The 23,292-nt window shown below is 41.4% G+C and overlaps 10 protein-coding genes and 1 long non-coding RNA gene across 11 annotated transcripts; 7 read left to right on the forward strand and 4 right to left on the reverse strand.

Moving 5' to 3' along the window:
- Nucleotides 1–697, reverse strand: LOC145703905 (SH3 domain-binding glutamic acid-rich-like protein 2). Its single transcript, XM_081781304.1, has 2 exons — nucleotides 377–697; nucleotides 1–330 (listed from the first exon to the last, which is right to left on the reverse strand). The coding sequence occupies exons 1-2, from the start codon at nucleotides 452–454 to the stop codon at nucleotides 37–39; spliced, it is 372 nt and encodes a 123-aa protein (XP_081637430.1). The 5' UTR covers nucleotides 455–697; the 3' UTR covers nucleotides 1–36.
- Nucleotides 698–1,045: 348 nt separating this feature from the next.
- LOC145702858 (uncharacterized) lies at nucleotides 1,046–3,182 on the forward strand. The gene is made up of 3 exons (XR_014134337.1): nucleotides 1,046–1,170; nucleotides 1,215–1,419; nucleotides 1,464–3,182. It is a non-coding gene; the product is annotated as an uncharacterized LOC145702858 (long non-coding RNA).
- Nucleotides 3,183–5,745: 2,563 nt separating this feature from the next.
- LOC145705601 (tRNA (32-2'-O)-methyltransferase regulator THADA-like) lies at nucleotides 5,746–9,380 on the forward strand. The gene is made up of 4 exons (XM_081783084.1): nucleotides 5,746–6,483; nucleotides 6,843–8,654; nucleotides 8,708–9,025; nucleotides 9,076–9,380. Exons 1-4 carry the CDS (start codon nucleotides 5,747–5,749, stop codon nucleotides 9,353–9,355), a joined length of 3,147 nt encoding a protein of 1,048 aa, XP_081639210.1. The 5' UTR covers nucleotide 5,746; the 3' UTR covers nucleotides 9,356–9,380.
- A 117-nt stretch (nucleotides 9,381–9,497) lies between these two features.
- Nucleotides 9,498–14,260, forward strand: LOC145705603 (uncharacterized). Its single transcript, XM_081783087.1, has 5 exons — nucleotides 9,498–9,751; nucleotides 10,016–10,440; nucleotides 13,480–13,898; nucleotides 13,943–14,041; nucleotides 14,084–14,260. Exons 1-5 carry the CDS (start codon nucleotides 9,648–9,650, stop codon nucleotides 14,219–14,221), a joined length of 1,185 nt encoding a protein of 394 aa, XP_081639213.1. The 5' UTR covers nucleotides 9,498–9,647; the 3' UTR covers nucleotides 14,222–14,260.
- LOC145705602 (uncharacterized) lies at nucleotides 10,447–13,461 on the forward strand. The gene is made up of 8 exons (XM_081783086.1): nucleotides 10,447–10,775; nucleotides 10,819–11,229; nucleotides 11,275–11,535; nucleotides 11,583–11,774; nucleotides 11,823–12,197; nucleotides 12,262–12,564; nucleotides 12,613–12,989; nucleotides 13,034–13,461. The coding sequence occupies exons 1-8, from the start codon at nucleotides 10,707–10,709 to the stop codon at nucleotides 13,302–13,304; spliced, it is 2,259 nt and encodes a 752-aa protein (XP_081639212.1). The 5' UTR covers nucleotides 10,447–10,706; the 3' UTR covers nucleotides 13,305–13,461.
- Nucleotides 14,261–14,303: 43 nt separating the features above from the next.
- On the reverse strand, nucleotides 14,304–16,463 carry LOC145701595 (uncharacterized). Its single transcript, XM_081778805.1, has 9 exons — nucleotides 16,228–16,463; nucleotides 15,970–16,181; nucleotides 15,374–15,929; nucleotides 15,270–15,334; nucleotides 15,092–15,231; nucleotides 14,886–15,047; nucleotides 14,657–14,842; nucleotides 14,515–14,605; nucleotides 14,304–14,470 (listed from the first exon to the last, which is right to left on the reverse strand). The coding sequence occupies exons 3-9, from the start codon at nucleotides 15,595–15,597 to the stop codon at nucleotides 14,304–14,306; spliced, it is 1,035 nt and encodes a 344-aa protein (XP_081634931.1). The 5' UTR covers nucleotides 15,598–15,929; nucleotides 15,970–16,181; nucleotides 16,228–16,463.
- Nucleotides 16,464–16,551: 88 nt separating this feature from the next.
- LOC145705827 (A disintegrin and metalloproteinase with thrombospondin motifs 8-like) lies at nucleotides 16,552–16,995 on the reverse strand. The gene is made up of 3 exons (XM_081783324.1): nucleotides 16,875–16,995; nucleotides 16,780–16,827; nucleotides 16,552–16,728 (listed from the first exon to the last, which is right to left on the reverse strand). The coding sequence occupies exons 1-3, from the start codon at nucleotides 16,928–16,930 to the stop codon at nucleotides 16,665–16,667; spliced, it is 168 nt and encodes a 55-aa protein (XP_081639450.1). The 5' UTR covers nucleotides 16,931–16,995; the 3' UTR covers nucleotides 16,552–16,664.
- Nucleotides 16,996–17,127: 132 nt separating this feature from the next.
- On the reverse strand, nucleotides 17,128–18,171 carry LOC145705823 (serine/threonine-protein kinase prk-2-like). Its single transcript, XM_081783320.1, has 3 exons — nucleotides 17,850–18,171; nucleotides 17,536–17,777; nucleotides 17,128–17,490 (listed from the first exon to the last, which is right to left on the reverse strand). The coding sequence occupies exons 1-3, from the start codon at nucleotides 18,151–18,153 to the stop codon at nucleotides 17,185–17,187; spliced, it is 852 nt and encodes a 283-aa protein (XP_081639446.1). The 5' UTR covers nucleotides 18,154–18,171; the 3' UTR covers nucleotides 17,128–17,184.
- A 591-nt stretch (nucleotides 18,172–18,762) lies between these two features.
- On the forward strand, nucleotides 18,763–19,551 carry LOC145701596 (SH2/SH3 adapter protein dreadlocks-like). The gene is made up of 6 exons (XM_081778807.1): nucleotides 18,763–18,785; nucleotides 18,850–18,920; nucleotides 18,966–19,056; nucleotides 19,127–19,204; nucleotides 19,247–19,338; nucleotides 19,388–19,551. Exons 1-6 carry the CDS (start codon nucleotides 18,763–18,765, stop codon nucleotides 19,549–19,551), a joined length of 519 nt encoding a protein of 172 aa, XP_081634933.1.
- Nucleotides 19,552–19,839: 288 nt separating this feature from the next.
- Nucleotides 19,840–22,308, forward strand: LOC145701597 (uncharacterized). Its single transcript, XM_081778808.1, has 4 exons — nucleotides 19,840–19,886; nucleotides 20,846–21,083; nucleotides 21,122–22,056; nucleotides 22,099–22,308. The coding sequence occupies exons 1-4, from the start codon at nucleotides 19,875–19,877 to the stop codon at nucleotides 22,306–22,308; spliced, it is 1,395 nt and encodes a 464-aa protein (XP_081634934.1). The 5' UTR covers nucleotides 19,840–19,874.
- A 66-nt stretch (nucleotides 22,309–22,374) lies between these two features.
- Nucleotides 22,375–23,224, forward strand: LOC145703881 (uncharacterized). Its single transcript, XM_081781279.1, has 2 exons — nucleotides 22,375–22,722; nucleotides 22,766–23,224. The coding sequence occupies exons 1-2, from the start codon at nucleotides 22,590–22,592 to the stop codon at nucleotides 23,047–23,049; spliced, it is 417 nt and encodes a 138-aa protein (XP_081637405.1). The 5' UTR covers nucleotides 22,375–22,589; the 3' UTR covers nucleotides 23,050–23,224.
- The last annotated feature ends 68 nt before the right edge of the window (nucleotides 23,225–23,292 follow it).

Here is a 23,292-nt window from a genome sequence, read left to right on the forward strand (position 1 = left end):
GAGTAAAAATTCGATGTCTTTATTTACAGTATAAATTTATATGAAAGAGGGAATTGCTTTATTCTTCGATTTGTACTCTATGACGCGTTGCTCTTCTCGCGATCCTGCTGGCGGTTCTTGCTTGAAAAAGGTGTAGGGAAACTCCATCTCCGTCGCCATGAAGAAAGACTCGTAGTTTCCCAAATATTCGTTGTTGAGAAAAACTTGAGGGGGTAGAATTGGCGGGGCCTTGTACTCTTCCGGGAGACGTTTGAGAAGCTCTTCTTTTGCCTTCGGATGTGTGGCCAGGTCGATTTCAAAAAAGGGAATTTTTCGGACGTTGAGGAAATCCTTGATTTTTTGTAAAAAGTTCGTTTTTACTAATTATTTTTTTTACCTTGACCAGATTTGACTCCTTCCAAATTTTCTTATTCGTTGAATACGAAGAGGTGAAAATGATTATTTTGCCCTCCATTATTGGTTTTTCAACGGGGTTTAAAATAGCAGCGTACGTTTATTTCTTTCTCTTTTTTTCTTACTAAGCGGCAGGTTTTAGCATCCAAATAAAGCGAGAAAAGTGATAATCTTTCGCCAGATGATTCCCAAGGGTTTGGAGGCCCTGCAGTTTTAGGCTACTTTTGATCCTTTGATGGGAATACGAAATGACAAGTCACATGATCTCAAATCTTCTGGAATCACTTGAAAAAGGCCTTAGACAAGCTTATTTTCAGGTGTTCTTATCCTACAGCAAAGCCTGTTTTCTCGTCAAACACTAGCCATTCTAGCACAATAAAATAGTGAGTTTCTATGCTTTGAAAAATTTACGAAAAGAGGCGTCTAGTGTTATTGAATGATTTCGAACAATAGTTAAGCCACTGGTTAGTTGGCTCAGAATATTTTCCCAGTTTTTTTGTTTTCTTAGCGACATTGGAAATTTAATTTTCGGGGAAAAAAAAAGATAAAGCATGAAAAGAAAAACGAAAGAGAAAAACGCGAAATTATTCGAAAAAATATCGTGTTTTTTAAAGAACAAATTCATAAGTATAGGAAAGAGGGATGAGTCTAATGAAAATCGACGATTTAAAATAACATGTCATTCTCATCCCCCAAAAGACAACGATGATACCATCTTGGTACCATCGTTCTCATCGAATTCAACACATCTTTGGATTTTGCGCTCAATTCTCTTTGGTAAAAAGAACATCAAGAATCTCGCCTGATATTTTATTATTTAGCCTACTGGCTACCGATTTGGATTTATAGAATATCAACATTTCATTTGTTAAAAGAAGTTTACTCGGATTTCTTGACGAATTGGACCGACACGCTCATTTGCTTCTACCTTTTTCTTGTTGTCGTTCTTCATCTTCTTAATCATACTGTTCAATATAAAATCAACGCATTTGCCCGTCTAACTGTCCAGATAATCTACGAAATCTGGTAAGTACAGGCAAGAGAGCGTTTTTTCAGAGCTCTTTTTTCAGTTTGACAGCAAGTCTCCTCGTTGTTGTCGCCTTCTGGACATCAGCAGGAATCAATTCAACGCTAGAAAACGACTATGGAACTCAAACATGGTCGTTTTCTCCTGAAAATCCGCCGTTGATGGTTCAAAACTTTCACGGGCACATCATGGTGGCCGTGGGGATCAGGGTTCGGTATTTTGAATTCGTCGAAAAATTCGCCAATACACGCAGCGAATATGCTCTTTTCTTAAGCGAATGAGCGATTGTTCGCGAATCGCCTATTCGGGCGAATATTCGCTCGAAATTGAGCGTACAGCCCTGGATTGGCTGAACTCCATGGCCGCGGGTGAGAAAAGGGTGGCGCCCGCGAGCTATAAGGTTATTTAGGCGGTGAAGATAAAATTATAGGCTGCGCAACGTCAAAGCCCGACCAATCAGAGCGCGCGGCAAAGCGAATGTTTGAGAAATTCGCTGAATTTCTGAAAAATTCTCCGAGAAAATTCGTTTTAATTCGCTTTGAATATTCGCTCATTAGAGAATAACATAGGTCATCCCCTTGTTACCAGGATAAACGTTGGCGAAAATCTGAATTTAGCAGGATAAACCCCAGGCAAACTTGCCCCCATGTTAGCAGGATAAACTTTGGCAAAAGGGCTCATTGTTAGCAGGGCAAACTTTGGCACTCAATTAACAGGGTAGCGTGAATCATCAGCGCTCGCCCAGGGCGTGACGTAACAGTTAGCCCGAGGAGGACTCAACCTGCTGGAAGAAAATGCCAATGAAAAATATCTACATAAAATCTGCTTGAAAATTTCAATATATATTTATAAATTCAGTATTTAATACAAGTTAACGATTTTATCATTATTAATTTTAATTTTGATATTTATTCATATTTTTAAATTATTTATTTTTAGGGCTTAGGAGGGTAGGCACCAGAGTTGCAAATTTGGCTTTATTTCCGCTGAGCTGAGTGAGCTGAGTTGAGCTATTTTTTACTGTATTTTAGTAGTAAAATTGTGTTAAAATCATTGAGCTGAGCTGAATGATTATCGACGATAATTTATCGTCTGAGCTGAGCAGATCAGTTCACTTTTGAAAATCACTGAGCAGTCTCAGCTCACTCAACTCAGCAAATTTGAAACTCTGGTAGGCACATTATACAGTATTAGAAAGCTCAGAAGCTGAGCTTTATTTTGACTATTGATAACGGGGTGATCTCGTCCCTGGCCCTTTTCGGACTCTAACCATCTTTCAAGAAGAAAAATCTCCAAAGTTGATCCCGAGTGATCCCAGGTAACCCCAACTTGACCTCAGGTCAGCAATGACGCAGATATTATATCCAATATTAGATATATAAGATATTAGTCCCAATATTCTATAATGATATGGGCTATACATAGCCTATACTTCACCGAAGTGGCTTGATCTAATGAATGGCCTCGGAATCCTGTAAACAGGAACAGAGACAGGAACAGGGATTTTATTTTTGGCCCATTTGCAAAACAGGAAACAGGACAGGATAAAAAACACAGGAACAGGTCCTGTTTTACAGGTTTCACAGGCTTCGCAGGCCTGTAAACTCAAATTTCAGGTTTTATTTTTCCTTGAAGAATCAAAATTAAAAATGTTTTCTCGTTATAATCATGTCTATAGACAGTTCCAACTAAAAAAAGCTTCTTTATAACATATTTGAACGAACTTCCAAGAAAATTTTACGAAAAATACCTGATCTTCCCTATTTCTCGCCTGTTTTCCTGCAATTTTTTTACAGGCCTGTTTCACTTTTACAGGGCTGTTCCTGTATACAGGCGTGTTTTCCTGTATTTCCTGTTAATAGGCCTGTTTACAGGTTTATATTGGTCTCGAAATGCAAGACAGGAAACAGGACAGGGTCCAAAAAACAGGAAACAGGACCTGTTTCAGGTTTTTAGACAGGTCAGAATTCCGAGGCCAGGCTGGGAGTTTCCGGATCAGATCTAAGGTGGCCAGTTTCAAAATAAAGCTTAGCTACAACTCTGGTGCCTACCTTCCTAAGCCCTAAAAATTAATTAAAAAAAATTATATATTAAAATTAAAATTAATAACATAAAATTGTTCACTTGTATTTCAAGCAGATTTGCTTCATTCGCATTTTCTTCCAGCAGGTTGAGTCCTCCTCGGGCTAACAGTTACGTCACGCCCTGGGCGAGCGCTGTTGATTCACGCAACCCTGTTAATTGAGTGCCAAAGTTTACCCTGCTAACAATGAGCACTTTTGCCAAAGTTTATCCTGCTAACATGGGGGCAAGTTTGCCTGGGGTTTTTCCTGCTAAATTCAGATTTTCGCCAACGTTTATCCTGGTAACAAGGGGATGACCTATGTTATTCGTAAACGAATAAATAGAAAATTCAAATGAAAAACGAATAATTTCGCGAATTCAAAATACCGAACCCTGGTGGGGATGATTTCGGAACTTATCTGGAATCGAATTCCAGTCAATCTCTTTCACGTCGTCTTTTTGTGGACCTTTGGCTCTGCATATGGCCTCGGTAAACTCGATCATTCACAGCAACTTTGGATATCATTTCTAGCGACATTTATCGCCTTCAAAATCGACCCCAAACGGGACGAGGTCTACCCAATTCTGAACTGGCAAAACGACGGATTCTTCCTCGATGGCGAGAAATTCCCGTTGTCTTCAAGCTGGATTCTTGTTCTTTTCATTTTTCCGATTTCAGCCGTCTTCCACTGTTTCTTTTGGGCGATTACTAAGCTCAAACTTAGAATTATTTCAAAGCGCTCTGTTTCTTCCGACACTGCTTCATTTTAATAAATAGCTATTTGAAATTCAAATTTTTAATGATTATATCAAATGCATAATGCATTTAATTTAAGGGACCTGGGCGAGCAGCGCGGAGCCGAACTTCAAGGGCTCGCAGCTTATCTTAGAAGTGAGATTTTTAAGAATTTCTTTTTGCAAATCATATCTACAAACATTCAGCTTTCTATACCTACTTTCAGAATTTCTCTATCATTACCAGTTGATGAACTAGAGAGAAAAAGAGAAGAGCAACTTCAAAAGGCATCAAGTCCTGCAAACTAAATTTTATCTTCCTGAAACTAGCACCATTGAAAAGCCCGTTTAATTCTGCACAGATTCCACCTAATGCGCAAATACGGGACAGTACCTATTGGCGATAGAGGCTAGATAAACAAGATAACTGAGCGCGCGCTCAGCGGGAATCATGTCCCGGAAGGCCAAAATGGCTTCATCAGAGCGTCCTACTGCGCCGCGACCAGCTGAGCGCGCTAAGTAACTTTGTTTATTTGGCGTTACTTGGCGATAAGTACGTATTTAGCTTTGCGCATTAGGTGGAATCTGTGCAGAATTAAACGGGCTTTTCAATGGTGCTAGTTTCAGGAAGATAAAATTTAGTTTGCAGGACTTGATGCCTTTTGAAGTTGCTCTTCTCTTTTTCTCTCTAGTTCATCAACCGGTAATGATAGAGAAATTTTGAAAGTAGGTATAGAAAGCTGAATGTTTGTAGATATGATTTGCAAAAAGAAATTCTTAAAAATCTCACTTCTAAGATAAGCTGCGAGCCCGTGAAGTTCGGCTCCGCGCTGCTCGCCCAGGTCCCTTAATGCATAAAATTTTTATGGCAAACCAGTTTCCACGAGCCGCTGCGGGCCGTCGAAAGAATGAAAATTGAAAAACTCTGGGGTAACCCAGAGAAACTCCACTCGAGGCAACTCGAGCGAGTTTTTTATCCGCGGTTATTTTTTTTTCTCGGTTGATTATTCTTTGCGTTTATTTTCTTGCTTCTTGGTTAATGCCGCACCAATGTACGTTACGTTTGTTTCTTCGGTTAGGTAGCGTGATTCGAACTCGTGCGCATCGAGCCGCAGCGCTGGGCGCTAACCAGCGGGCCACCCGGGTGGCTGATCGAGGAACTTGTAATCAGGTACAAATAGGTATACATACAGCAAAAAAAACTTCAATTTGAAAGTTACCGTATTCCTTCAACCAGTGGCTTTTCTGTGTAGACAATTCCTGACGTTATATCAAAAATAAGGTCATAGAATCAGTCTTAAAGGCGCATAAGCCTCAATAATACAGATATAAACTTACAGTTATAATTTAGAGACCATAATTACGGCTTTGAAAATCAACTTCTGATACTAAAAGATGTGGCCAATCAGCGCGCGCGGAGAATCTTCTTTTTTTAATCGAAAACTAGAGAAATTCCTGTCGCTTTTTCAATTTTATTCTTTCTGAAAAGTAAAACCTTTGGTCTTCAATAATTCGAATTTAGAAAAGATGTCGAACTCGTTAATTGACTTTTGCTCTTTGACTTCCCAATTAGAGCATTCTGTGGCCTCTCAAAAGTTCCAGAACTTACCCTCCCTTCTCGAAAACGACACCGATCTCGTTTACTTTCTCAGTTTTATTCCCCAGTTCCACAAAAATGTCCGCAAAGCCGCTTGGAAGAGCTGTCAAAAGAAGTTCAAATCATCGAATGGCGCTGAAATGATCGAAGAAGCTTTTAAAAATCAGAAAACAGAAGAACTGCGAAAGGATTTCTTGTATTTTATCAGCTCATACGGGGACCCGAAATGTCTTCTTGGGCTGGAAACCTTTTCCTGGCTGGTTAAAAGGACTGAAGAAGCGATTCAATCACTCGAAGATCTTCAAGATTTAGCCACATTGACGAAAATACTCAACTCTACGATAAAAGTCCTTTCAGAGAGTCAAATCGCTTCAGTCTCCACTCTCATCCCTTTCATGAAAAACGCCCTTCAGAAAACTGAATTTCATCTTCACATAGAACTCTGTGCATCCTGCGCTGTTACCATCGTTAATTTTGGGATTGTGAAACAATTTAGTCCCGACGAGTTTTTCGCCTTTTTGGAATTGGAAAAAGAAGACAATGATGTGGTTTATAAGTTGTTTATTGTTCGAGCTTTGGTTTCGTGTCTGCCGGAAGAATCGCTGCTCATGGACTTTGAGAGCTGGAGAATTTGCGACTTTTTGATTGCGACGATGATTGACATTAGGTGAGCTTTATCAATTGATATGCGATCGATCGATTCAGTACAGTTTTTCAGATATAGTTTCATTTCAAATAATAACGTGATAGGAAAACTACATTTCTCTTATTGGTCACGAGGTCATATCTAGTACGGTTTAGAAGTCTACAGATGTAACGGGCCATCCTAAAACAAACAGTTTTTTTGCTTGAGACTCATTTTAATGTTTTGATTGATTTTTATATTTTCTGCCCTTATACTCGCTTTGGCCATCCATCGGCTGCATATGTCCTCTTTTAGGCCACCTGCTACGGAGCTATTGCCTCCAATTTCGATTCTTATCAGCTTCCAGGAATGAACCAAACCTCTTACTCTTATCTTTTTAGCTTGAAAACTACCCTTCAACCAACCCAAATCTGCTACGCTGTCCGAGGCCTCACCGAGTCTGTCGAATTCTTCCAGCGCAAGAAAATCTCTCTTTCAGAAGAAATTTTCTCCCTTCTCCAAAAAAGCGGGATCTTGACGAAGATGAGCGAGCATCCTCTCGACGTCGTCCGTGTCAACTCTTGGAAATTAATCAAAATCGTTGCGCAACATAAACTTTCAACTACAACGGAAGATTTGATTAGACTTGAGGTTATAACAATCATCAATAATGGTTTCTCGACGAGAAGCGAAACAATCTGGCTAACGAATTTGATGGACCCAGTCATTTTGGAATCTAATATTTTGCGAATCGCGAAAATCGTCGAAAAAGCACTTGAAAACGGAAAAGAACAGTCGATGGCTCCTCTATCCGGCGCTCTTCTTGGAAAATGCTTCGAAGTTTGTCCAGAAACAACTCTCTTTTCAATCATGTGCCGCTTCCCGATCATTTGCGACAAGTACGACCCAAACGCGAGGAGGCTCTTTTTCGAAGTGATTCTGCCGAAAATGCTGGCGACGAAAAAAGTCGGCGAGGCTTTCCTTTCCCATTGCAAGAACTTCAAATCGCCAGAAACGACTCAATTGATCATTTCAATTTTGAAGCTCCAAAAGACCTCTTTCTCCGATGGACTGATTTCGACTGATGATTTGAAACAACTTCTTTTCTCGAAATCCATTGATTCCCGACTCAACACTCTTGGCTACATAACGACCTCCTGGAAAACAGCGATGCCCTTTTCAACCCTTTCGTTGGATCTCATCAGAACATCTATTTCTTGCAATTTGAATCTCCAGCGACCTTCGCACCGCCAGCTTTTGAATTCCATCCTTTCTCGAGTCTTTTCTCGTTTCGACGCTAGTTTCGTTTACTCAAAGTCTCAGGAAGATTATTTAAAATTCATCGAATTCATCGTCAATCTGTCTTTGAATGAGCTCGTTCCTGGCGCTTCTATGGCTCGTAATAGTCTTATTTTGACTTACTTGAACTACGTAATGGATTTACGCAACGATTCTCTACGAAAACACGTGATCAAAGTCATTTCAAAACTGACCGATATTCTTTTTGAACGACTCAAGTCCCTCCTCTTCAATTCCTTCCAAGAAGTCGCCAAGAACGCCCAGCAAACGCTCCTCAAACTTTCCAATCTTTGCAAATTTACCCCGTCTTCCCAAGTCAAAAGTATAGAACTGTTGAGGAAGAGCAAGAGTCTCAGCGATTCCAGCGGTCTCGTCTACTTACTTATCTTTGATCTGGAATCGGAGGCGCGGCGAGAAAAGATTCCGATTGAAAAGCTCGCCGGAAACTTTGTCCTCGAGATATGTGAGAAGCTAGACGAAGACTTAGGGAACGCTGATCTGGCTTCCTGTGCGACGAGTAAGCCTCACTATGGACTGCTTGCGGGGCTTGAGGCTCTTCTCCCTTACTTGAAAAACGCCCATTCCTCTATGAAAGAAATTCTCGCCCAAAAGTTGCTAAATATCTGCGCGAAAGCAAACGATTTCGCCATCCCAGTCGTCAACGCTTCTTCTCCCGAAGGCTTTCTTCCTGAGTCCGACATTTCCAAAGACTTTGAGTCGCTCAAACTCGATGGACGAAGAATCGGCTCTGACTCTACTGAACTCGCGCAATTATTGCTCGTCATGTGCTGGAGAATCACGAAGTCAGTTTCGATGCTGATGGGATCGATGTGCGCGGTACTGAGTGCGCAAATCGAGTGCTATGAGAAATGTGCGGCTTATTTTGTGACGCAGTTAACCAAAGGAAGACACAGGTGAATATTCCTTTCAATCATAGAAGACGTAGATAGATAATTAAAATTTGCAGAGGGGCATTTGAGCTGGCTGCCACAGGATTCACCGAGCTATGCCAAGAAGTCCGTAAGCAAAAAGACCCGCGTTTCTCGAAGCTTCTTGATAAATGGCTTGACGATTGTCTGGCTATCTTGAAGGATGAGGAAAAGGTGAAACGTTTATGCAATACGCGTCGTTCTGCGGGTCTGCCATTTATGTTTGTCGCCATTTGTTCAGCAGACGTCGGGACGAGATCGAAGCCATTGCTAATTAGGACACTGGCGGAAATTTTCCCCCTGGCCGAGGATCTGTCCGACGAAGAAGTCGCCTGCCATGCTAGGAATATTCTAAGGTACTCTCTTTTTCCATTGAAATCGTAATTTATTCAATTTTGAACTTTAGAGCTTTATTTCGCGAGTCAAACTTCGGCGAAGACGTCCTCCAATACGCTGAAAAAGCGATGGTCATGTCGATCGCTGGATTCGCTGATAAGACCTGGGCGCTGAGGAATACCAGTGCGATGATGTACTCGACTCTGAGTTCGAGAATATTTGGAGTTAAGAAGACGGATGATGAGCAAAAAATCTCATCGTCAGAGTTTTTCTCGAGATTTCCAGTGCTGCAGAAGGCCTTGTTAGAGAATTTAGGAACGGCTAATAATCATTCTTCGACAGAACGATGAATGCTTATCGTTTCACGCGGAAAATTGTCTTCATCAAATTATTCAGAAAAAAAGCCTCAGAAAAGAGAGCGCTGCGAAGAAGGTCAACAGCCCTTCCCTTCCTCCAACGCTTTTACCGTCGCTTATCATCATTCAACGGCTTTTTCCAACAAGCACTGGGTCGACAGAGATCAACTTTATCCCCAGTCTGATTCTCCTCTCTGGAACAAAAGTCTGGAAAGGCAGGCAAATCGCCGCGCGCTGCTTTGCTTCACTCAATAATCGACCACTATCTACTTTTGAAAAAGAATTCATGGAAATTTTGGGATCGCAGAACGAAAATAGAATTCATGGACTTCTTTTGCTGATAACAAGTGATAAGGAGTCGTTGAATACGCTTTCTCCTTGTGTCTTAAGGTCTTGGTCGTAAATTTTTGTCTATTTATTTGGACATTTGAAACTGGGCTCGGGATTCTGTGCAGAAACCCGAGTCAGGGTCCCCTGTAAGTTACAGGGCCTGTAACACCATTACGAAGCGACTTCGCCAAAATTACTCTTATCATAAGAGTCTTATGCTCTTTCGGGTATCTGACTCAGGCTTCAACACAGGTTGAAATGCCCAGTTTATGATCGTCCAAACAAATCGATTCAAGACTATAAATTTATGATCATCTGAAACAGTGGAATCATGGAGAAAGCCTCTCAATTTTCCATCGCTAGTCAGTCGCTAATCATAAAGCTAGCGACGATGCTGCCGAAGGAAGAGAATATCGTCACACTGGCGGAATCGATTATCCTCTCAAAGTCTAAAAACGTAGACATGGCGGAACTGGAGTTTTATGAAAATGCGTCGCGATTTTCTGTCGAAAACGATTCGGATCATTTGATGGAGCATTTACTGAAACGGGGTGGAAATGCTGCGAGAGCACTTGTGTCTGATGAGGGCTTTCAACAACGGAAATTATGGAAAGAAGAGGCGATATTAGACGAGTTGGTGGAATTGCTGATTAAATCTGATTGCGATGAGACGAAAATAGGGGTGGCAAAGGTGTTGGCGTCTGGGAAAGTCGAGGATGAGAAAAGAAGGGAGATGCTAAAGGGCCTTGGTAAGTACCAATTTCTATCGTCAATTTTTGTCTGGCAGACACACCCTGGGCGTAAAAAAATCGCAGCGTGAAATGAATGTTCACTTTTTGTCGAATCAAAGAGCGCAAACTCAGTGCGGACCGAACCAATCGCCGCATCTTTTTTCATTATCGAGGTCAAGATCAATCTTCTCCCGTTCGCGGGCTTTTTTTTACTCGTGCCTTCCAATTTTAATTGCCGATATTTGAAGAGATTTCTGAGGAATGAAATTTTGAAAAAAAAGAAGATGCCACGTAGAGATTCGAATAAGAATGAAGCCTTGAAAACATCTCCCAAAGAGAAAAAAAGACATAAGGTAAAGCTTATTGTCGTTTTTTTCTCCGCTAATTTGTTTTTAGTGCGTTGAATGTGGAGCTTCTTTGTCATCAAAATCTCACCTAGATAGACACTTGATGATTCATAGGGATGAAAGACCATTTCCTTGTGACACATGTGGATTTGCTTTTCGATTTAGATCCGATCTCAAACGTCATCAACTTCATTCTTGTCAGAAAAATTGGAAATGTCTGATTTGCGGGGAGGAATTTCGGAACAAGCATCTCTTACACTGTCACATCAAAAAATGTGGAAATGATGATGGGAAAGAACCTGAAAAACAGATAAAAAGAAAGAAGAAACTACCCGAAGATCAAGAATATTCTTATGACGACGACGGAAAAACAATTTGCTCTATCTGCGACGAGAAAATTCACCCGAATAGTATCCATAGACATATTCGTGACGTGCACAAGAAGAAAAGGGCGTTTAAAGTCTCTATACCCAGATTAAGTCCTTGATTCTAGCTTTTCTTTTAGTGCGATAACTGTGGAAACTTTTTTCGTCGTGAAGATCAACTGGAGAATCACAAACTTCGCTGCAAAGAAGATTCCGAGGAAGAAGTGGATGAATTTGAGCCAGAAGAGCTAGAGCCAGATGAGTTAGTTGCAGAAGAACCGCTGGAGGATCTGGAAGCAAACGACGAAGTTGAATGTGAATATTGCGAGAAAACTTTCGATACTATGATGAATCTCAGGAGACATATTTCTAAAGCTCATCCCAACAAAAAGCATTACAAGGTAGAACATGTTTTCCTCATAAAATTGTGTCATTATGATGATTTTAGTGTGAAAAGGGCGGAGTAGCATTCAAAAGATTCCGCGAGCTTAGGGATCATGAAAACGGATGTGCGCGTGTTGAAGAAGAAGAAGAAGACGAAGAAAAGGAAGGATCTGGGGAAGAGTCTGACGACGAGAGCGAAGAATCGGACGTTCCGAGTAATTTTAAGCCAGCCCATCTGAAGGAGAAGCCTTTCACGGTAAATTTTAATGAAAAATAAGTATAAAGAAGCTATATTTTGTTTTAGTGCGACGATTGTGGAAAACGGTTCAGAACAAAAAGCAACTTATCGCAACATGAAATGGTCCATAAAGACGTCTATCCCTTTAGCTGTGAAAAATGTGGATCAAGGTTCAAATGGCAAGCTGGACTCTCTCGGCATAGAAAAAAACAGAAAGAAAAATGTAAACTTCTTCAGATGAATCAAAAATCCAACGATGAACACGAAGAACCAAAAGTCGAAGAAGTTACTATTGAAGAGGTGTCTGATGACGATTTCCAGGATTTTGAGGAATTGAACGGCAAAGAAGAATCTATTGATGAATATGAAGAAGAGATCGCCCCCTCAAATTTGAAAAAGAGAAAAAGATCAACTTCTAAATCAAAGAGCAAGACTTATAAGGTAACTTACCTATCTAAGTATGGAATACCTTTAATTGAATGCAAAAATTTATACTTTGTTTAAGTGTGATGAATGTGGACAACAGTTCCGATCAAGAAATGGTTGGAAGGATCACCAAAAGCTTCACAGTGAAGTCTTTGAATATTCTTGTGAGGAGTGCGGGTTGCAATTCAAGCTGCGTCAGACGCTTAATTCTCATAAGCGAAGATGCCATCCGCATAAAAACAGCGAGATAAACATCGTGGAAATAACAATTGAAGAAGACTCTTATGAAATTGAGATTTCTACGGAGGAAGAAAAATCTTTCGCCGAATCTAAAGGCTCTTCCACTACTTCGAAACGCAGAGAAAAGAAAGATTCTTACAAGGTAGGGATAAATAACGATATGAAAAAGATCTATTATAATTTATTATAGTGCGATGAATGTGGAAAAGAATTCAAGTGGCATTGCGAGCTCAAAAATCACCGAAAAATTCACGGAAATGTTTATTCTTACCGCTGCGAAAAATGCGGATCGAAATTCAAGCAGCCACAGGGCCTTTACGGCCATAGAAAGAACCAAAAAGAACTCTGCAATTTTCTTACAATTGACTTCACTTCGATACCTAAAGACGATGAAAATGAGGAAATAAAACTTGAGGAAATGACAATCGAAGAGGTGCTGGAAGATAAGTTCAATGAATTAGAGCTGGAAGAATCAACAGTTTCAAATCAGTCGAAAGAAAAAGTATCTGGCGTCAACGAAGATGATTCTTTCAAAGTTCCCAAATCACCGAAGATCCCTACGTTGATGTAAGCTTCAAGACTCAAATTTCATTTATTTAACTTTGACCTAGAATACCTAAAGAAGATCTCAAACGACCAAAGAAAGTCTCCAAGCAGAAAACACTGATGCGAAAGCGCAAGCACTTGAAAATCAAAGCTCGACGGATCATCAACCGAGTAATGCACTACCACGTCAACGAGGAAGACGAGGACGGAAGTGTGACGCCAAGATGGCTGCCCATTTTCGAAGTGAAAGACTTCAACGATGTGATTGAATTCGAAAAGTTCATGGATAAAGTAGAAAAGGGCTCGGAAGACGACCGATTCGTACCTCAAGAATAGACACCAGAACAACTTCACTGCCTATTATTTAACTTTAACACGGATACAATTTATTGAAAAATAAACTCACAACAAAAATAATATATCAAGATTCTTCTTTTATCATGGCCCCGGGTTCGCGCGATCTTTCTGTCTGCCAGACAAATACTGCCAGTAAAGTTCAAAATCTCTTTAGCGAAAGAAATCAGAACGGACCTCGTCCAGAACGCAGAGCTCACTGGGCTCATCCTAGAACTCCTCCTGGAAATTGGCGAAGAGGAAGAAGTGTCAAAGCATCTAAGCGAAGCTTCAAAGCCTCATCAACATTGGATCCTCCGTCGAAGCGCGGCGATATGCTGTACCAAGCTCATGTTTGAGCGGGAAAAGAAAACAGTGCCATCCCAAGTGTCTGAGTGTCTACTCAGATGTTGGGTAGATGAGGATGGAGATGTGCGCGAACCAATTGTAGAGCGACTGGGAGACATTCCATTTATTGATGGCAAGTCTCCGTTTATGGACTTTTGGCATGAGAAGGCGGAACAAGGAAATGCGCTGGAAATATTGATTCGAATCGGGTTCAAGAATGAGAGCGAAGCCTTCAGCTTGTTTCAAGAGGTAGGAGTTTAGCCCTGAAGCCACATCTTTATTTATATTTTCAGCGAGCTACTGCATTTGACGTCGTTAATCTGAATCAAAACTTCGAACCAGTTCTGATGACTCGTCTTGCTCTCTATGGAATCAAGAAACTAGCAGATACGGTAAGACCATCCTAGTATGAACTCCTTTATAATTTAATTTAGGATGATATGGAAAAATTACGAACGATATCAAGAAGCCTGACTAAACTACTGAAAGAGATATCGCACGAAAACGAAAAGCCAACGGAAGTGACAAAGCTACAGTACAGATTACTGTCAGATTTTATCGCTGAACTCTAATCAATAATAAACAGAATCAAGCGAAGACGTCGTTTGTACAGAATTTTTATTAAATCTACAAAATTTCTTCAGCCTTTCGATGCTATAGGTTCGCTTTCTTTGTCTGGGGTTCGCTTGCTTCGCTCAGGACTTCGTCCAGGATAACCTCCCTGTCATCAGGGATAAATTTGTCATCTTCTTCGCCTTCGATGTTGTGTAGCACGGCAAAGTCGTCTAAGAATTCGTCTGGGATGCCTGGCGCTAAGACTTCTAAAATAAACAAGATTTGTTTAGCTCAAGTGTACAAATCCTACCATCAGGGTGAACGCCGTCTGGAGGGGTGTAGTAAGCGAGACCACTTTCGACATCACTTGGCTCTTGCTTTTCCACTGGTATAAATTCTCCCTGGGAAGTATATAGTATATATTCTCGAAAAAAAAAACAAAGTACTCTTACCTCATCTATGACCGTCTCTTTCTTCCTATTTTTGAAAAGACCCCCAAGTTTTTTGAAAGAGTTCTTGATCTTTAGCGGGACTCCAAGCTTCGGGAAATTCGCCAGAGCATCTATCTCCTTCGTCAGAAATGACTTTCGTCTGGATGACATTCCCGTGCAGACAGAGCTCATTTGATCAACGCTCAGCTGTAGCTATTAATAATACCGCCTTTTTTAGACTTGATGATACCTGTTTAGAGGCTGGGCGATTCATTATGCGCACAATCTCTGAGTTTTCGTCGTCATCATCTTCGAGATCGTTGTCAACGCTCAAGGAATCTTTAACGAGTTCGCCTTCATTAGCATTCATTAGCGTAGATGGACATTGCCTACTGGAATCATCATTGACGACCTTATAAGTAATTTATGTTTTTATAAATGAAAAAACTGCGTTACTGGTTCAGTGACTTGCGCAGATGTTGATTCCGCAGATGGACATTCCGGTGTATCGGTTTTAGGTGTCTCTTTTTTCACGACAGGCGGAGTTGGTAGAATGTTTCCAGTCGTTTCTGGAACCGACGGCGTCCAACTGTGCCCTAGTGGAATTTAGTTGCTGAAGATTATTCAAGTTCACCGGCTAGATCTGGCTCTGCTGTCATGATAATCGTATTCTCGTGGAAAGGATTTCCAGCTGGATAACTTAATGATTACAAAGCAACAGTCGCTGAGCTGTTTTACCTATACTCTGATGCAGCATCATAATCCTCTTTTTCCATAATGTTTATTTCTGCTTGCACTTTTTGAACATCATCCAGAGGGTGAAAGAGACGGGAATCAGGTTCTCGATACATTTCCACATCTTCTATCGGCCTGTCTATGTCAGGATCAAGCGTCATTGTGCCACACTGCGCCGTCGAAGAGTCCCAAGAATTCCTCGACGAGGCATTTCTCCCTCCTCTCATACATGAGTCAACTTGAGTCTGACATACTTTAGGATGTATCTAGTCGACCCCCTCCCTGATGCTTGAATATTTTGGAAGCTTCAAACTCTCCATCGTGGGCCGCTTGAAATTAATCTTTTCCAGTAGCGAGGGGCGCTTTTCTGCTGCCAGTTGTTCATGATCTTCTGGCAGAATGAAAACTTCTTCGATCTTTGGATGTGAGCCCGGAGAGTCTGGATGAAGATACGAATTAATTTTGCAATATTTGCAGGTGATCACTCGACAGAAATCTCGCCTTCTCTGATGCCACTTCATTCGCTGTGCTTTTGTCCCGCATAATGCGCTCAAGAGACCTATATAGAAGTAAAGTACCGCCTTCCTTTTGTACTTTACCGAGGATAAAGAGGAGAAGAAGCAGAGGAAGAATAAAGAATAGAATAAAATTCCTAACAGCACTCGAGCCATATTCTACGGGAGGTAGCGTCGATTCTTCAAGGAAACTACTTGTTGATGCCTCTGTAGTAGTCGTTGTTGTAGTAGTTGTTGTCGTCGTGGTAGTAGTTGATGTTGTAGTAGTGAGGATAACAACTTTACGATTCGGATCTCTGATGAATTAAAATAATTAACGATCGATGATCTGATGAATGCTACCGTGTTCGATAAGGCTCATGTTGTATTGAATCGACAAATCGCTGGCACTGAGGCGTGAAACACGGTTCCCATTGAGTTCCAGGATTTTCCCCACAGAACTTTACCCCAGAAAACATCAAGTTCTGCTTGAAATCTTCAGTAGCACAGTATCTCTTTCTCGACCTCTTGCCTTCGCCACCGCATGTTATTGAACAAGAAGACCATGGTGCCCAATAATCGAATGTGTCTTCTGGGCAGGGCTCGATCGGTCCAGTCAAAAAATTGTTAATTTTATCTAACTCTCTTATTTCTGGACTTTCCTTTATAAAGCAAGGTTCTGTCTGCGAGTCACGCTTTTATGAGGGCTATTTAGTGCTGAAAGAACCGTGGAATATACGTCGTAGAATCCCATCGAGAAAGAGATAAATTTTCCTGTTACATTAAATAACAGCATAAATCTAGTCCCTATCCGTTAGACACTGGATATTTCCATTATTACTCTCACACCCTCTGTTACGATGTCTTAAATTATCATCTCATCAGGAGGCTATGATTCTTGAGGTTTTTTCCTACCTGACTCCATCTCCACACATATGGGAGCACGAGTTCCAAGGCGCCCATCTATAGTTCCGTAAATTTATTCCGCCTGGATTAGACTCTTTCCATACCTCGACCAAAGAATTGTATTTTCTTCACGTTCATACTCTCTACCTGCACTACTCATCCTCTCTTTTATTCGAAACTTAATTTGTACTTTTTACAAGAGTTCAGCATTTTTTCGCAAATTTCTTTATTCTCGTTGATATGCGATAATCCCAAGGTTAAGTCATTAAGCTTGGTGGGTTGACAGTCGCTGCGGTCCTTTTTGCTTTTGAGTTTTTTATGACGAATAATAAACAGGAAATGAATTTTCTTTCGGACAAAGGCGATATCTATTCTATAAGATAATTTACAGCAAATATACAGGAAGTGTTTGATTCAAAACTTGGTCGACCAAAATGGATGAGAAAAGATGTCTTCGAGTCGAATTCGCTTGATCTGGTCCGGGTGAAGCATTGAAGAGATAAGGTCAGCAGCAGCAGGGTGAATTGCGCGAAGTTCTGGTCGGTTCGCGATCCATAAATTTCGAGCGACATCGTCTTTGGTCGTGAATGGGAGTTTCCCGATGAGGATGATGAACAAGACGCAGCCGAGCTGCCAGACTGTGACACGGTCCTGGAAGTATCGCTTGAGGCGGAAGAATTCTGGAGGAAAGAAGAGTTCAGTTCCACAGAATCGTTTTTGCTGAAGAAAGGAATAAGTGTCCTGTTGAAATGAATTGAGTCTTACCGGTTGAGTAGAATGGACCTTCGCGCAGCCAAAATCGATGAGTTTGACCTTGAAGTCGGTCAAGCTGATGAGAATGTTTTCATCTTTGATGTCGTGATGGCATACTCCGGCTTGTTTCAGCTTGAGCACTGTATGGACTAATTGAGCCATCACCCACTGCCCATGTAGTGCACTCATTCGACCGAAACGCGAAATGAATTGAAAGATATCGATCGAGTTCTTTGGCCGCTCCATTGCAATCACTGAAATTACGAGTTAGGGAGTTTTATTCATTACTCTTATCATTTCAGCAGAAAATTTAGACATTTGCTTACCATAGTTCGCGATGGCCGACTGATTCCTCTCGTAGTATTCGTAAAATTCTGCGATGTTTTCCGGGCACGCTCGAGACGCAGCCTCGTGGAGTTGAATTTCCATGGAGAGTCGATTTTTCAGGATGTCATCTGGTCGCTTCGCAATTTGCTTCAGGACCAATTGCTCCTTCGTGAAATTATCTGTCGCCGCGTAAATGACACCGTTTGCCGATTTTCGTAACGTTTTGTTTACTGTGTACTTTGCTTCGAAGATTTGCTGGAGGAAGGGACTCTCTGGTTGATTGAAGAAGACTTGGTTTGTCATTCTTTTTTGGATAGTGATTTTCTTTGTCTTTTCGTCTGATGATGCGAGTATTCTCGAGAAACTCGTATTTATATCTAGAAGGGAAGCTGTTACGCAGCGCTAGAGAGAGATCGCGCTTGGAGCCACTGATTCATCGAAATTGTCGGACAGTCAGCACTGGCGCCAAGGTCTGATAAGGCTTCCAATGCGTTCCAGCTGTCGCCCTGACGGCCTACTCAAAGGTGCCTAAGGCGTGAATTCTGTATCCAGCTGCTTCCGGGACAGAGATCAGAAGTGCGGCTGCATGTGATATGCATCTGGATCATGTCATTTTTGTTACGCATAAGTGGAAATTGCATATGAGTAGAATCGCCTCTCCCTGGCCACTGCTGGTGTTCCCACTATTTTGAGCCTTATGTTTATCAATTTCGAAAAAAGGGTATCATTCGAAAAGGAATGTAAGCAATTGATTCTCTGGGGAGAGAGGAAAAACGCATGACGAGCTGCCAAAAGCTTGACAGCCTCAGAAAGAAAACTGAAATGGATATCGTCAGGCCAAGGAAAGGTTCACCAGTCAGAAAAAAGTGCGTAAAAAAGAGAGACTGTTTGAATCAAATCAATATAACTTCCATGTCCAGAGAAAGACCGATAAGGTAACAAAACCAATGCTTCCAAATAAATAATTTCCAACTACACTGTAGTAAGTTGAATATTTAGCGAGTACGATAATGTCCACAACACCGAGCTCACAATTTCCCGAGCAATTTCCTCTGATCCGAGTCAGAAAAGTAAAATCATTTCTCATTCCTTTCCATCCAGCTAACCTTTCAAAGTTCCATTCGCGGATAGTTCAAACTCTGCATATGCTCTGTACGATTTCCAGCGACGGAATCATCACGAGCTGAGCATCACCAGAGGATCCAAGTAGGTATATGTAGAATTTTTTCATGGAAAACTCGGGGTTGGAGACAACTATGTTGACATTTTATTTTAGACTGAAAATCCATCAAAGAGGCTCTGTCTGGCACATGGCGGAGAACGAGACGGGCGAAAGAGGATTAGTCCCGCAAAAGTAAAATTCCAGACCAAATTCTAGTTTATAATAAATTATCAGCTACATCGCGGAAGAAGACGATATTCTTGAATGTCCAGCTTTGTTCAAATACGAGACAAAATCAGCAAACCAGTTATCCTTCGAGGCTGGAGGTTTCTCAAACAGACAGAATAGCGATATTTATATATGATGATGTCTCAGATACGCTGCTAATCATCAACAGAATCAACGATCACTGGGTCGAGGGATTCGATACTAAAGGGAATCTTGGTCTCGTTCCTGTTGCTTACATCGACACTGGATGCTCGACGAGAAGAGTGACCTTGGAGAAATTATCAGTTTCAAAATCCACTCTCAGGAACTGATCAAAACAGCAAGTACATATTGGTAGACAATTTCTATTCTGTTGACGATCCAGTAAAAGCCTTTGCTTGAAAGAAATCCGTGAAATCAACAAAGAATCTTCTTATTTTTGAAGAACTAAAAGTTTGATCAATCATTCTGGAATAAAAAAGAAGTACTACTTTTAAACATGTGTCTCATTATTTTCCTCATAGCGCGATTGAAAATGGATCGATCAAAATTTAGCATCTTAATTTTTTAAAATGACAGGCTTAATTGCATCGTAGTCGTAACATGCTTACTTTTTCCGGAGAGGACGATCAGTCGGTGTTGAAGATAAAAGAGAATGAGGCTGGCCGTAAGTTATTATTTTTAATTCGATGATGTTTATGAACGCTAAATCTTCATGACTCTTCACTTATCAGCAGTAAAAAGATAACGCTCCTCGCACTTGCACATTTCATTAGAGATTTTTTTATCAAGAGTTCGTGCTTTTTGTACCCGTCAAATGGGTAGAAGGGTAAATTAATACTGAAAAAGAGAAACCACCAAAAATTCTATGCCTCTTTTATGAACCATAAATTGGTGTAATGGTAGAAAAATCGACCCAATGATCGCCTTTTCTAAACATCTTTTTTGATGCAGAATAAGAATCTATAGGTCGCGGCGATCATTTTGATACCAAATCCATCGAAATCCGACTTGGTTTTCGGCATAAAGGTACCATTTGAAGTCCAAAAATGAGCACTAGAAATCTTCTAGCGCCCGGAAAGGGATGAATACTCCAGCCTATCAGTACATGCCTAGTTTCAGATTGTAGAGCATATTCAATTCTATCAGAATCTATTCTCAGATGTTGTGAACAGAGGCTCTTGTGAGAACCATCGCCCGAAGAAGCTCGAAAAACGATGCAAAATTGAGGCGAAATCGTTAGTCTGAGTTCACGGGAGCCAAATTTGGCCTTGATTTTGCCCAATTTTTTGAGCTTCCTCGGGCGCTGGTTCTCACTAGAGCCCCTGTTCACAACTTCTGATGACAGATTCTGGTAGAATGGAGCCTGCTCTACAATCTTGAATTAGGAACGTACTGATAGGCTGGAGTATTCATCCCTTTCCGGGCGCTAGAAAATTTCTAGTGCTCTTTTTTGGACTTCAAATGGTACATTTATGCCGAAAACCAAGTCGGATTTCGATGAATTTGGTATCATAATGATCGCCACGACCCAGAGATTCTAATTCTTCAAATAAGATGTTTAGAAGAGGTGATCGTGGGGTTGATTTTTCTACCATTACACCTAACCATAAAGCGTCTTTTTAGAGCCTTCTGCCACTTAGTTTGGCGGCAGGTAACTCGATAACTGATGTAACCTGTTCCACCTTTGCTGACTGCTTTGAACCGTTCTTTGCTTCATGTGAGAACCTCGCCCTAGTCAACAACGTAACACTCCAAGGAAACTGTGAGTGTTTGGAGGAGTTGTCCTACGAGCTTGTGGAGTTTGACCCGCCAACGATCATAGATGGCGTTTCGTATGATTTTGCCTGCAAGAAGCTTTTGCGTAAGGAACACAAATCTGATTTTTCTAATTTTTACTAGCATGCGATAAGCTTGAGCAAGAACAAGGTCCCTGTCCGGACTATTCTCAATGCGAAATGAGTCAAGTCAACGGCGAAATCGTTGCTACATGCGAGTGCTACCCCGACTACTTTCCTTCCAACTCCAGCGCTTCTGCCGTTGTCGGCAAAGATGGCGTCACTTGCGAGCGCATTGATGTCTGCAGCGACTACGATTGCTCCGGCATTCCTGATTCCGCCTGTGCTCCAATAACTGCAGATACAGCCGAATGCCTCTGCGATAGCAACTACGACTCCTACCAGAATATTGGCGGGACTTGGATGAAGCAAACGGGAAGTGATCAATTCTTTGAAAATACAGCTGTTGATCGAAAATGCGTGGATAAATTCCCATGCTTGAATGTTGAATGCTCCTATAGACAACTCTGCGTCACGAGCTTATTCGATGGTCTTCCTACAGCCATGTGCTCATGCGAACAGGGATACGAAAATGATTTGAGAAATTCCGATGGACGAGTGACTGTTGGTGAAAAGCTCGACCTCATATGCAGGGACGTCGACGAATGTGCCGATCGAACTCTCAATGATTGCAAATCAACACAAACTTGTATCAACACAGAAGGATCGTTCGTCTGTGAGTGTTCTGACGGGTGGCTGGATAATTCTGACGAGTCGTCAAACATCCAAGTTCCGTGTATTCAATGCCAAGGGCCCCACGCGACCGAGTTGAATGGGCAGTGCACTTGTGGTGGGAACGCTACTTTGAGCAGTAATGACGATTCACTCTGCGAGTGCCCTTCCGGCATGGCAATAAGTAGCGATGGAAACTCCTGCGTCGATTCTTGCGAGATAAGAGGCACTGTGCTTGAAAATGGCGCTTGCGTTTGTGATCGTGGTCAGAGGCTACACAGTTGGGAGGAGGCCCATGGAAGATGTGGATGTGCGTCTGGATTCACGGTAAATTGATGAAATTTTAATTATAAGTTATCTCATCTTGAGCGCTCTATCCTTGGCGACTGTCGACTTCCCGAAGACAATTATGTTCATTGGGGTAAAGATTGGACGAGTTGTTCTGGTGGACAGCGTTCTCGAAAAGCGGCTACAGTTGTGTCGGATGAGACAACTTTAACCGAAGCTCAGCCAGCTGGCACTGGAACTGAGCTATGGTTCAGAAGAGGAAATACAACGAGAGAAACGATAACAGGATAAGTTGAAGAATTTTTTAAAGAATTTCTAAATTCGAATTTTTATGATTTTTGAACTTAAAAGCAGAGGCATGTAACGATCCATCTATCATCTGCACGGATTGGAATGCCGAATACGATGCTTCTGCAGGTCATTGCGTGTGCAAGACAGGCTTTGTGGAGTCACAAGACTGGGGCTGCGTTCCCTGGACCGAAGAACAAGCGAACATAGCCATCCTTGATGAGCTTGAGCGGCGATTACAATTGATTTATGATTCTGGCGTATTGGAAGACACATTTTCCGAAATGAATAAAACTGGTCTCGACAGGTTTTTGGAGAACACGGAAGAGAGGATGCTGGATCCAACGAAAGGCACGGGAAAGATAACTAAGCCATGTTCTAAACTCTCTCTGCAATTTCACGGCAAAACAATTGACGGTATTCTTTACTTTAGTCGTGCGAACTCTATAAGTCTATATAGAAATCGATTACATATTCCACGAATATACAGAACTTGCGGCAAAGCCAGACAGCGACATTTCTGCTATCGGCGATCTAGCCGTGATTTATGATCGATTCCAGCGCCTCTACACCTGGAACTGCCCCGCAACCGGCTACGGAAAATACCCGCTCATTCCAGACCACAGCACTGATGTCGCGTGCCTTACAAAAGATGAATTTAAACTCTTCCTAAAATGCAGACTGCACTATCGATACAACCGATTGATTGAGGCTATTGCTCCAACGCATCCGATTGATTGGTGAAATCCTTGACCTTCATTCGTTGTTCAGGCGAAAACGATAAAGAATTGCATCTGTCTGGGCCTCTCATCTTTGCCTGTTTCAGGGAGGTCTAGGTGAATTCAATTCTATGGCAACAAAAACATATTTCTCTCTTTCTTTTATTTTTGTGACTTCAAATATACACATATACGATATATATCTAAAAAAGCAGCTTTTACATCTTTCTGTCAGTTTGGAATATTCTTCAGATTGCAATACAGAGAG

The sequence above is a fragment of the Oikopleura dioica genome, chromosome PAR, assembly GCF_907165135.1.
Source record: "Oikopleura dioica chromosome PAR, OKI2018_I68_1.0, whole genome shotgun sequence".
NCBI lineage: Eukaryota > Metazoa > Chordata > Appendicularia > Copelata > Oikopleuridae > Oikopleura > Oikopleura dioica.

Excerpts from the sequence above, each read along its gene's own strand:
- LOC145703905 (XM_081781304.1), bottom strand. The coding sequence starts at position 454 with ATGGAGGGCAAAATAATCATTTTCACCTCTTCGTATTCAACGAATAAG. Across the intron at positions 331-376 it reads AGGAGTCAAATCTGGTCAAG|GATTTCCTCAACGTCCGAAA; the intron begins GTAAAAAAAATA and ends CAAAAAATCAAG.
- LOC145705601 (XM_081783084.1), top strand. The coding sequence starts at position 5,747 with ATGTCGAACTCGTTAATTGACTTTTGCTCTTTGACTTCCCAATTAGAG. Across the intron at positions 6,484-6,842 it reads GCGACGATGATTGACATTAG|CTTGAAAACTACCCTTCAAC; the intron begins GTGAGCTTTATC and ends TTATCTTTTTAG. Across the intron at positions 8,655-8,707 it reads TTAACCAAAGGAAGACACAG|AGGGGCATTTGAGCTGGCTG; the intron begins GTGAATATTCCT and ends TAAAATTTGCAG.
- LOC145705603 (XM_081783087.1), top strand. The coding sequence starts at position 9,648 with ATGGAAATTTTGGGATCGCAGAACGAAAATAGAATTCATGGACTTCTT. Across the intron at positions 10,441-13,479 it reads GGAGATGCTAAAGGGCCTTG|CGAAAGAAATCAGAACGGAC; the intron begins GTAAGTACCAAT and ends AAATCTCTTTAG. Across the intron at positions 13,899-13,942 it reads CCTTCAGCTTGTTTCAAGAG|CGAGCTACTGCATTTGACGT; the intron begins GTAGGAGTTTAG and ends TTATATTTTCAG.
- LOC145705602 (XM_081783086.1), top strand. The coding sequence starts at position 10,707 with ATGCCACGTAGAGATTCGAATAAGAATGAAGCCTTGAAAACATCTCCC. Across the intron at positions 12,565-12,612 it reads AAAAGAAAGATTCTTACAAG|TGCGATGAATGTGGAAAAGA; the intron begins GTAGGGATAAAT and ends AATTTATTATAG. Across the intron at positions 12,990-13,033 it reads CCGAAGATCCCTACGTTGAT|AATACCTAAAGAAGATCTCA; the intron begins GTAAGCTTCAAG and ends ACTTTGACCTAG.
- LOC145701595 (XM_081778805.1), bottom strand. The coding sequence starts at position 15,597 with ATGAGAGGAGGGAGAAATGCCTCGTCGAGGAATTCTTGGGACTCTTCG. Across the intron at positions 15,232-15,269 it reads AGCAGAGCCAGATCTAGCCG|GGCACAGTTGGACGCCGTCG; the intron begins GTGAACTTGAAT and ends AAATTCCACTAG. Across the intron at positions 14,606-14,656 it reads AAGAGACGGTCATAGATGAG|GGAGAATTTATACCAGTGGA; the intron begins GTAAGAGTACTT and ends TATACTTCCCAG.
- LOC145705827 (XM_081783324.1), bottom strand. The coding sequence starts at position 16,930 with ATGAGTAGTGCAGGTAGAGAGTATGAACGTGAAGAAAATACAATTCTT. Across the intron at positions 16,828-16,874 it reads AATACAATTCTTTGGTCGAG|ATGGGCGCCTTGGAACTCGT; the intron begins GTATGGAAAGAG and ends ACGGAACTATAG. Across the intron at positions 16,729-16,779 it reads ATGTGTGGAGATGGAGTCAG|ACATCGTAACAGAGGGTGTG; the intron begins GTAGGAAAAAAC and ends TGATAATTTAAG.
- LOC145705823 (XM_081783320.1), bottom strand. The coding sequence starts at position 18,153 with ATGACAAACCAAGTCTTCTTCAATCAACCAGAGAGTCCCTTCCTCCAG. Across the intron at positions 17,778-17,849 it reads GTCGGCCATCGCGAACTATG|TGATTGCAATGGAGCGGCCA; the intron begins GTAAGCAAATGT and ends TCGTAATTTCAG. Across the intron at positions 17,491-17,535 it reads AGGTCCATTCTACTCAACCG|CAAAAACGATTCTGTGGAAC; the intron begins GTAAGACTCAAT and ends TCCTTTCTTCAG.
- LOC145701596 (XM_081778807.1), top strand. The coding sequence starts at position 18,763 with ATGTCCAGAGAAAGACCGATAAG. Across the intron at positions 18,786-18,849 it reads TCCAGAGAAAGACCGATAAG|CGAGTACGATAATGTCCACA; the intron begins GTAACAAAACCA and ends TTGAATATTTAG. Across the intron at positions 19,205-19,246 it reads AGAGGATTAGTCCCGCAAAA|CTACATCGCGGAAGAAGACG; the intron begins GTAAAATTCCAG and ends ATAAATTATCAG.
- LOC145701597 (XM_081778808.1), top strand. Across the intron at positions 21,084-21,121 it reads TGCCTGCAAGAAGCTTTTGC|CATGCGATAAGCTTGAGCAA; the intron begins GTAAGGAACACA and ends AATTTTTACTAG. Across the intron at positions 22,057-22,098 it reads GATGTGCGTCTGGATTCACG|CGCTCTATCCTTGGCGACTG; the intron begins GTAAATTGATGA and ends TCTCATCTTGAG.
- LOC145703881 (XM_081781279.1), top strand. The coding sequence starts at position 22,590 with ATGAATAAAACTGGTCTCGACAGGTTTTTGGAGAACACGGAAGAGAGG. Across the intron at positions 22,723-22,765 it reads TCACGGCAAAACAATTGACG|AAATCGATTACATATTCCAC; the intron begins GTATTCTTTACT and ends AAGTCTATATAG.